General features: G+C 37.8%; 1 protein-coding gene across 1 annotated transcript; it reads right to left on the minus strand.

Moving 5' to 3' along the window:
• Positions 1-3,118: 3,118 nt before the first annotated feature.
• LOC110463466 lies at positions 3,119-8,941 on the minus strand. Its single transcript, XM_021518084.1, has 5 exons — positions 8,860-8,941; positions 8,102-8,443; positions 7,794-7,917; positions 3,775-4,257; positions 3,119-3,557 (listed from the first exon to the last, which is right to left on the minus strand). Exons 2-4 carry the CDS (start codon positions 8,421-8,423, stop codon positions 3,813-3,815), a joined length of 891 nt encoding a protein of 296 aa, XP_021373759.1. The 5' UTR covers positions 8,424-8,443; positions 8,860-8,941; the 3' UTR covers positions 3,119-3,557; positions 3,775-3,812.
• Between the last annotated feature and the right edge of the window lie 2,181 nt (positions 8,942-11,122).

An 11,122-nucleotide genomic window follows, 5' to 3' on the forward strand; every position in this document is an offset into this window, starting at 1 on the left:
GTATAGAGAAGCTAGGATTGTATGGAGACAGTAGATTTGTATAGAGAAGCTAGGATTGTATGGAGACAGTAGATTTGTATAGAGAAGCTAGGATTGTATGGAGACAGTAGATTTGTATAGAGAAGCTAGGATTGTATGGAGACAGTAGATTTGTATAGAGAAGCTAGGATTGTATGGAGACAGTAGATTTGTATAGAGAAGCTAGGATTGTATGGAGACAGTAGATTTGTATAGAGAAGCTAGGATTGTATGGAGACAGTAGATTTGTATAGAGAAGCTAGGATTGTATGGAGACAGTAGATTTGTATAGAGAAGCTAGGATTGTATGGAGACAGTAGATTTGTATAGAGAAGCTAGGATTGTATGGAGACAGTAGATTTGTATAGAGAAGCTAGGATTGTATGGAGACAGTAGATTTGTATAGAGAAGCTAGGATTGTATGGAGACAGTAGATTTGTATAGAGAAGCTAGGATTGTATGGAGACAGTAGATTTGTATAGAGAAGCTAGGATTGTATGGAGACAGTAGATTTGTATAGAGAAGCTAGGATTGTATGGAGACAGTAGATTTGTATAGAGAAGCTAGGATTGTATGGAGACAGTAGATTTGTATAGAGAAGCTAGGATTGTATGGAGACAGTAGATTTGTATAGAGAAGCTAGGATTGTATGGAGACAGTAGATTTGTATAGAGAAGCTAGGATTGTATGGAGACAGTAGATTTGTATAGAGAAGCTAGGATTGTATGGAGACAGTAGATTTGTATAGAGAAGCTAGGATTGTATGGAGACAGTAGATTTGTATAGAGAAGCTAGGATTGTATGGAGACAGTAGATTTGTATAGAGAAGCTAGGATTGTATGGAGACAGTAGATTTGTATAGAGAAGCTAGGATTGTATGGAGACAGTAGATTTGTATAGAGAAGCTAGGATTGTATGGAGACAGTAGATTTGTATAGAGAAGCTAGGATTGTATGGAGACAGTAGATTTGTATAGAGAAGCTAGGATTGTATGGAGACAGTAGATTTGTATAGAGAAGCTAGGATTGTATGGAGACAGTAGATTTGTATAGAGAAGCTAGGATTGTATGGAGACAGTAGATTTGTATAGAGAAGCTAGGATTGTATGGAGACAGTAGATTTGTATAGAGAAGCTAGGATTGTATGGAGACAGTAGATTTGTATAGAGAAGCTAGGATTGTATGGAGACAGTAGATTTGTATAGAGAAGCTAGGATTGTATGGAGACAGTAGATTTGTATAGAGAAGCTAGGATTGTATGGAGACAGTAGATTTGTATAGAGAAGCTAGGATTGTATGGAGACAGTAGATTTGTATAGAGAAGCTAGGATTGTATGGAGACAGTAGATTTGTATAGAGAAGCTAGGATTGTATGGAGACAGTAGATTTGTATAGAGAAGCTAGGATTGTATGGAGACAGTAGATTTGTATAGAGAAGCTAGGATTGTATGGAGACAGTAGATTTGTATAGAGAAGCTAGGATTGTATGGAGACAGTAGATTTGTATAGAGAAGCTAGGATTGTATGGAGACAGTAGATTTGTATAGAGAAGCTAGGATTGTATGGAGACAGTAGATTTGTATAGAGAAGCTAGGATTGTATGGAGACAGTAGATTTGTATAGAGAAGCTAGGATTGTATGGAGACAGTAGATTTGTATAGAGAAGCTAGGATTGTATGGAGACAGTAGATTTGTATAGAGAAGCTAGGATTGTATGGAGACAGTAGATTTGTATAGAGAAGCTAGGATTGTATGGAGACAGTAGATTTGTATAGAGAAGCTAGGATTGTATGGAGACAGTAGATTTGTATAGAGAAGCTAGGATTGTATGGAGACAGTAGATTTGTATAGAGAAGCTAGGATTGTATGGAGACAGTAGATTTGTATAGAGAAGCTAGGATTGTATGGAGACAGTAGATTTGTATAGAGAAGCTAGGATTGTATGGAGACAGTAGATTTGTATAAAGAAGCTAGGATTGTATGGAGACAGTAGATTTGTATAACGAAGCTAGGATTGTATGGAGACAGTAGATTTGTATAGAGAAGCTAGGATTGTATGGCGACAGTAGATTTGTATAGAGAAGCTAGGATTATATGGAGACAGTAGATGTGTATAGAGAAGCTAGGATTGTATGGAGACAGTAGATGTGTATAGAGAAGCTAGGATTATATGGAGACAGTAGATGTGTATAGAGAAGCTAGGATTGTATGGCGACAGTAGATTTGTATAGAGAAGCTAGGATTATATGGAGACAGTAGATGTGTATAGAGAAGCTAGGATTGTATGGAGACAGTAGATGTGTATAGAGAAGCTAGGATTATATGGAGACAGTAGATGTGTATAGAGAAGCTAGGATTGTATGGAGACAGAAGATGTGTATAGAGAAGCTAGGATTGTATGGAGACGGTAGATTTGTATAGAGAAGCTAGGATTGTATGGAGACAGTAGATTTGTATAGAGAAGCTAGGATTGTATGGAGACGGTAGATTTGTATAGAGAAGCTAGGATTGTATGGAGACAGAAGATGTGTATAGAGAAGCTAGGATTGTATGGAGACGGTAGATTTGTATAGAGAACCTAGGATTGTATGGAGACAGTAGATGTGTATAGAGAGTGTTGACACATTTCTATTTAGAGACTGTAGTTGTATGGACGTGATCAAGTTAAGATATTTCTGTATATTTCTGTGTTATCGCTATTGTTTAATGTTCTTCTGTCTGCTACAACAAACAGTTAAATGATAATTAAGCCTTGTTGACCTGAACTGTATCAGAAAAAAACATCGTTTCCGTTCGCATAACACTTCACCCAATTTCAAGATGGAACATACTTTATTACCATGCTTTAATTATGTTGGCTTTTACTGTGTTCTTATGTTTAACTTTTCTTAATTTTAACTGTTTCCGTTCGATTATAGTTGTGGTATATACTTCTCGTAAGATGGAGAGCCTGGATATCTATAACGAACGTTCAAGTGAATAGAAGGTGGATAATGTATTAACTATTGTACTCAGATACAGAGATTGTATCTCAAACAAAAATGAGTTCCAAAGGGTTCGGAAATATTTCTATCTAGGATTGATTGCTCATTTATTGTGAAAAATATTAAGAGCCTAAAGCAGTTTTCATTATAATTTTATTTTTCTGGCTACAATTTAATCATGTTTATTGGAGTCCTTGCAAAAAATACCAAAGGATTCAGTATACCTGGTATGTGATCACAAAGAGCATTGTTCTATAGAAATCCAAGTCCATAATCGATATCGTTTCTCGTTACAGTTTTCAATGTTCAATGAAATCAGATAATATTTGAAATTGTCCAGATCTGTTTTATATTGGTAAGTACAAATAAAATATTGATGGTTTATGTATGGTTTTCAAGCAACCATCAACTGCAATGCGACATTTGGATTGTATGTTTCGTTCCCAATGGTCATTCCTCTGCCAAGTTCATTATACTCCTTTGTATTTTGTATTCTGAACGTCTTTTCCTCTCACCCATTTTACTCGTACCACGAACTCAGTCTACTTTTTTATCGCTGAAAATTGAAAACAAAGAATTGTATCTAAATAGCAATAGGATATTTTTATTTCAAATTCGCATAATTTAAATTGATTTATTTGTATATATATTTACTATTTCATCTAGCCCTGATATTTGACATATTGTATTGAACTTTTAATCACAATTATTAAATTTACAATGTATATTCATTAATGATTTATTTGCGTCTTATAAACAGTCCTGATACTTACATATATACTTCAATTTTCTCTTCGATATTCATCGCTACCTATGAATGACGAGACTTTTTCGTGGGCTGTTCATTCCGTTGTGAGCCCATTGACGCTTGTCCTTCGGCAAGATTTCCTTTTGATCTATATGACATGCGTCTCTTTGTACCTTTTCCTATTGGCGCTCGTTCTCTGGCTGGTAATCCACGATTTATATCGGCAGAGAACTTGTCGATTATCGTGACCATGTCATCATCGATAGGACGTACCATGTCTTTTAAAACATCATAGAATCCTAGTTTCAAATGACCACGTTTCTTCAACGTATTGAATGCATCCATTACGTTGTGTATATCTGCAAGTACGCCTGCTTTAAAATATACTCGTAAATTTGTCATAAATTTTGCCCAGTCGTCTTTTTGTTTTTCGCCCAAACAATCAGACAGTTCCAGTAACATTTCTGCTTGCAATTTTAATCTCTCTGTTTCTGGGAGTGGTGCAGACCTTAAAACAACAATACAAATAAATTAATAATATTAAAAAACAATTCGTTTGAGATTAAATGTTTGGTTTATTTCGGCAACCTAAACAATATGAACAGAATAATGACATGTGACCAAAAACCGTAATTCGAACTAAAAATTGTTAAAAGAGAGCAAAATATGATACGTATGCAAATCTAGGCCAATCCGAGCAATGCCACGTCCTTAAACCGAGAACTGCGGTAGTGACTACACAACAACAAGGCACACCGATGAGTGATAGTGACAACACAACAACAAGGCACACTCATGAGCTGTAGTGACAACACAACAACAAGGCACACTCATGAGCGGTAGTGACAACACAAACACAAGGCACACTGATTAACGGTAGTGACAACACAACAACAATGCATACTCATGAGCGGTAGTGACAACACAACAACAAGTCACACTGATGGGCGGTAGTGACAACACAACAACAAGTCACACTGATGGGCGGTAGTGACAACACAAACACAAGGCACACTCATTAGCGGTAGTGACAACACAACAACAAGGCACACTGATGAGCGGTATTGACTACACAACAACAAGGCACACTGATGGGCGGTAGTGACAACACAACAACAAGGTACACTGATGAGTGGTAGTGACTACACAAACACAAGGCACACTCATGAGCGGTAGTGACAACACAAACACAAGGCACACTCATGAGCGGTAGTGACTACACAAACACAAGGCACACCGATGAGCGGTAGTGACAACACAACAACAAGGCACACCGATGAGCGGTAGTGACTACACAAACACAAGGCACACTCATGAGCGGTAGTGACAACACAAACACAAGGCACACTGATGAGCGGTAGTGACAACACAACAACAAGGCACACTGATGAGCGGTAGTGACTACACAACAACAAGGCACACTCATGAGCGATAGTGACAACACAACAAGGCACAGGTATGAGTGGTAGTGACAACACAACAACAAGGCACACTTATGAGTGGTAGTGACAACACAACAACAAGGCACACCGATGAGCGGTAGTGACTACACAAACACAAGGCACACTCATGAGCGGTAGTGACAACACAAACACAAGGCACACTGATGAGCGGTAGTGACTACACAAACACAAGGCAAACTCATAAGCGGTAGTGACAACACAACAACAAGGCACACCGATGAGCGGTAGTGACTACACAACCACAAGGCAAACTCATAAGCGGTAGCGACAACACAACAACAAGGCACACTCACGAGCGGTAGTGACAACACAAACACAAGGCGCACTGATGAGTGATAGTGACAATACAACAACAAGGCAGACTGATGAGTGATAGTGACAATACAACAACAAGGCACACTCACGAGAGGTAGTGACAACACAAACACAAGGCCCACTGATGAGCGGTAGTGACTACACACCAACAAGGCACACTGATGAGTGATAGTGACAATACAACAACAAGGCACACTCACGAGCGGTAGTGACAACACAAACACAAGGCACACTGATGAGTGATAGGGACAATACAACAACAAGGCACACTCACGAGCGGTAGTGACAACACAAAAACAAGGCACACTGATGAGTGATAGTGACAACACAACAACAAGGCACACTGATGGGCGGTAGTGACAACAACAACAACAAGGCACACTGATGAGCGGTAGTGACTACACACCAACAAGGCACACTGATGAGTGATAGTGACAACACAACAACAAGGCACACTGATGACCGGTAGTGACTACACAACAACAAGGCGCACCACTGATGCGTGATAGTGACAACACAATGAGTGATAGTGACAACACAACAACAAGGCGCTCTGATGAGCGGTAGTGACTACACAACAACAAGGCACACTGATGAGCGGTAGTGACTACACAACAACAAGGCACACCACTGATGCGTGATAGTGACAACACAACAACAAGGCACACTGATGAGCGGCAGTGACTACACAACAACAAGGCACACTGATGCGGGATAGTGATAACACAACAACAAGGCACACTGATGAGTGATAGTGACAACACAACAACAAGGCACACTGAGGAGCGGTAGTGACTACACAACAACAAGGCACACTGATGCGGGATAGTGATAACACAACAACAAGGCACACTGCACAAACACAAGGCACACTCATGAGCGGTAGTGACAACACAACAACAAGTCACACTGATGAGCGGTAGTGACTACACAACGACAAGGCACACCACTGATGCGTGATAGTGACAACACAACAACACGGCACACTGATGAGCGGTAGTGACAACACAACAACAAGGCACACTGATGAGCGGTAGTGACTACACAACATCAAGGCACACTGATGAGTGATAGTGATAACACAACAACAAGGCACACTGATGCGTGATAGTGATAACACAACAACAAGGCACACTCATGAGCTGTAGTGACAACACAACAACAAGGCACACTGATGCGTGATAGTGATAACACAACAACAAGGCACACTGATGAGCGGTAGTGACAACACAACAACACGGCACACTCATGAGCGGTAGTGACAACACAACAACAAGGCACACTGATGAGTGATAGTGACAACACAACAAGGCACACTGATAAGCGGTAGTGACTACACAACATCAAGGCACACTGATGAGCGGTAGTGACAACACAACAACAAGGCACACTGATAATAACAATGACAATAAGCCTTAAAAATAATCTGCATTCGGAGCTAGCATTTGCTATCGAATAAAGTGCGAAACCATAATATGTTGTTGTGTTACTCTCGTCATATTTTTTGGTATAATTTAGTAATAAGCCTAACTTGCTGGTCATATTTTAAGTAAGATTTAGGAATACGGCTGATGTAGAGCTTTTGATCGTATGATATAAAATTTCACTATGATGAATAGTCACAGTATTTACACATGTACATAAGCTTATACCTTCATCCATTACTGTTTTTTATTTTATTTCAGTTTTCGCATACAATATCTCAATAAGTTCAGGTATTGGTTTAAGGCCTTAATTGTGAATTCGTGACATGAGAAAAAAACAGTGATATGATTACTAAAATGAATAAGTGAATTCTGTTTGTGTGCAGCAATTTATTCTGCTTCTTTATACCAATAGGAAATGTAATTTTGATAATTACCGTACCGAAAACGTAAGTAAAATTAGTCAATAAATCGCATTCCAACATATGGCGTCATAAAGACATGGAATTTGCACTATATTCCAAACAGAAGTAACAAGAAGCTATATTTTGCTAAATTTGATATACGAATATACATGTAAGCTGTGTTATCTTAGCGACTATAATACTACCCTCATCCCCGAATATAACGAAATTATAAATAACGCATCAACTATTTTTTCTATATTTTAAAGAAATACTTTGTTTCAACATTTTAATAAAATAAAGACCCAAGAGTAGTTAAAATTTCTTTGAATATCTTTGCCTAATCCATTCTTATGTATAACACGATAAATAAATATCAATGTTCTTTAACATCCAGTTATCTGGAATGGGTATATCACTGTAAGCATGTTATGTTACCTTTCATCCTTATCTTCGTCGTCCTCTATAATTTCATCCCAATCCTCATTCTCATCGTGTCCCACCTCTTCAACAGTATCTTTTCCTATTTTTGGTGTCAACGCAACGTCTCTCTTCTTTTCTTCTAAATATAGAAAAAGTCAATCTAGGAGTAGAACAAGTAATAACCATCAATTTGTCTACAGAAAGTATTTACCGATGACATGTTTATATTAATTTATACGTTTATCGTCCATGTAAAGATGTTCTATGTTAGGAATGAATTATGTTTTGAATATTTTATTCATAATGTAGGCGCATATACTTACCTTTTGCAATTTGAGCAATGATTTTAGCCTGAAATTGTTTAACTGCGCTGGCCATATTTGGATGTATTGGTCTAAGGCTCTTTTCAAATGGACCGTACTTCCCATAATCGATGAACCTCTTGTCCATGAGGGCTACGAACAGCTGTTGCATTGTGGATATTCCTTGAATTTCCGCTTGGGACAACGGATTGTCGTGTGATAAAGAATCTAGAAGTTCACCCCATTTTATTTTTAAATTCCAAACCGGCGCTAAGTTTCCGGACAACTTCCTCACCATCTCAGTATGGAGTTTTTTCACTTCAGCAGAATATTCTTCAGTCATATTTATGGTCGTAATGTAAACTGGAACAGGAAACCTTTGCATCAGAATTATGAACGTGAACATAACAAAAACAATAGAGGAGGAGAGAATATTTCGAGAGTTGAAGTCAGTTATTAGTTATTATACAATAATGGAGAAACCAATCGGATGAACATAAAAATCAAATTGGATTAATGAACTGTCATGTCTTTAAAATAAGGACTGGTGTATTGACCACAAAACTAATATGAAATAGGCAATGCCTATAAGCGAGCGCACAAAGTTCAGTAACCATTGTGATGATAGTGTAGATCTCGGGCGCCTGCGGCCTCCCAGCTAAGGGCTTAAACTTGAGGTGGTAACAAAACAAACAGAAGTTCACCAGTATCTTTCAGACAAATATACATATGTACAATGCACATACATCGTATCAGGACAAATAGTAATGACATTTTACCTTGTAGAATTCAATCCTTCAAAATGACAGTGTCGTTAAATGAAGTCCTACTGCATGTATTATAGCCGTTACTGACGTAAACACTACGGAGGGTTTTTTATATCGAAAGTAGAAAGTACCTGTTTACACCAAACTTACTATTTATGAACATATATATAAGATCTACACCACAAATTCGAACCGAAATTAATTATTCCCCTTTTAAATACTTATTCGATAAATAAGTTTTATTTCAAAACAAAATTCTGTGAATCTATAAATAGGTACGATGTGAGTAATAAATAGTTATAAATAGAAAACTATGCGTCACAATATGAACCAATGGGAAACCAAAGAAGGACAAAAACGCAGATCAGGGAAAAAAATACAATATGATGTTTTGCAGTTTGTGATTGCATATATAAACCTATTTATTAACGTTTGATGCTTCATTTGATCTAAACCTTGTGTTTGCTAAATTAGTATGAGTTGAAGATACTTGGGTGATATAGAGAGCCTTGATTGAATGAAGAAGTAAGGGCATTAGAGGTGTATACAGAGGGTCAATAGTGAATAGTGTTTCTTTTTATTTCAATGAGTTTGAGGTTGTATAAAAATCCCAGTATCAAATGTAGAGACTGGAAGTCTTACCAAAGAGCCTATGGAGAGGTTCGGGTTTTAGTTAGAAACAAAGGTTTTATGACAATATAAGAGTGTATAAGAGAAAGTCGACGGTTTGTGGAGAGAGCTGAGTTTAATGAAGCGTTTTGTGGTTTGTAGTAGGCAAGAGTTCCATGGAGTTATATGGACTTGCTATGATTGTTTGGAGAAGGTAGATTTCTATAGAGAACCTGGGGTTTTATGTAGATAAGTAAAGATAAGCTAGAATTGTATGGAGATGGTATATTTGTATAGAGAATCTGGGGTTTTATGGAGACGGTAGATAGGTATAGAGAAGGTATGATTGTATCCAGACGGTAAATTTGTATAGAGAAACTATGATTGTATAGAGACGGTAAATTTGTATAGAGAAACTATGATTGTATGGAGACAGTAGATTTGTATAGAGAAGCTATGATTGTATGGAGACGGTAGATTTGTATAGAGAAGCTATGATTGTATGGAGACGGTCGATTTGCATAGACAAGCTAGGATTGTATGGAGACGGTCGATATGTATGGCGAAGCTAGGTTATCTGGAGACGGTAAATTCGTAAAGAGAAGCTAGGTTTTATAGAGACGGTAGATTTGTATAGAGAAGCTAGGATGTATGGAGACGGTAGATTTGTATAGAGAAGCGAGGATTGTATGGAGACGGTAAATTCGTATAGAGAAGCTAAGTTGTCTGGAGACGGTAAATTCGTATAGAGAAGCTAGATTGTATCGAGACGGTAAATTCGTATAGACAAGCTAGGATTGTATGGAGACGGAAGATTAGTATGAAGAAGCTAGGATTGTTTTGAGACGGTTAATTCGTATAGAGAAGCTAGGTTTTATGGAGACGGTACATGTAGATTTGTATAGAGAAGCTAGGATTGAGGAAGACAAAAGATTGGTATGAAGAAGCTAGGATTGTATCGAGACGGTAAATTCGTATAGAGAAGCTAGGTTGTAAGAGGCGGTAGATTAGAACAGAAAAGTTAGATTGTAAGAGGCGGTAGATTAGTACAGAGAAGCTAGGGTTGTAACATCACTGAAAATAAGAAAATACAATGTACCAGCCAGATAACATTCAGATATTTCTTGTTTCAAATTCATTTAATTCGAATTAATTCGAATCATAAAGCAGTTCAATACCATCTTTGTTTTCCTGAAAATTCGGACACATCCGTCCTTTATTTGAAAGCAGTTTTCATTTCTCTGTATCCATGAGTGATGCAGGCCTGAAGTTAAAACAAATACACAGACAAATGTTGGAAATTCCACATTTACAAATGGGTTATTGGTATATTTAATATAAACTTTATTTTTTTTACAACCATTTTGAAAACAGGTTATTTCAGCTTATATCGATCATTCGTGTAGGCCCGGATGTCAGCGCGGGAGGTCTTAATGTGGGAGGAAACCAGAGTACCCGGAGATAACCCTCGTGGTCGGGCAGGTGACCCCATACATTTTACGTACAATCGGGTAATCGAACCCCGGTCGCCTTAGTGAAAGGCAAGTGCGCTATCCACTACGAGCCCGACCATCCATTAATGGTTCGATTTCATGTTATCATGAAGTAAATTTCAATACGAAAAGTTCAGAATCAGGCACAATGATGTAGTCATACTTAAACGATA

This window comes from Mizuhopecten yessoensis, unplaced genomic scaffold (genome assembly GCF_002113885.1).
Source record: "Mizuhopecten yessoensis strain PY_sf001 unplaced genomic scaffold, ASM211388v2 scaffold10911, whole genome shotgun sequence".
NCBI classification, from domain to species: Eukaryota; Metazoa; Mollusca; class Bivalvia; order Pectinida; family Pectinidae; genus Mizuhopecten; species Mizuhopecten yessoensis.

Excerpts from the sequence above, each read along its gene's own strand:
- LOC110463466 (XM_021518084.1), bottom strand. The coding sequence starts at position 8,423 with ATGACTGAAGAATATTCTGCTGAAGTGAAAAAACTCCATACTGAGATG. Across the intron at positions 7,918-8,101 it reads CATTGCTCAAATTGCAAAAG|AAGAAAAGAAGAGAGACGTT; the intron begins GTAAGTATATGC and ends TTCTATATTTAG. Across the intron at positions 4,258-7,793 it reads GACGAAGATAAGGATGAAAG|GTCTGCACCACTCCCAGAAA; the intron begins GTAACATAACAT and ends TGTTGTTTTAAG.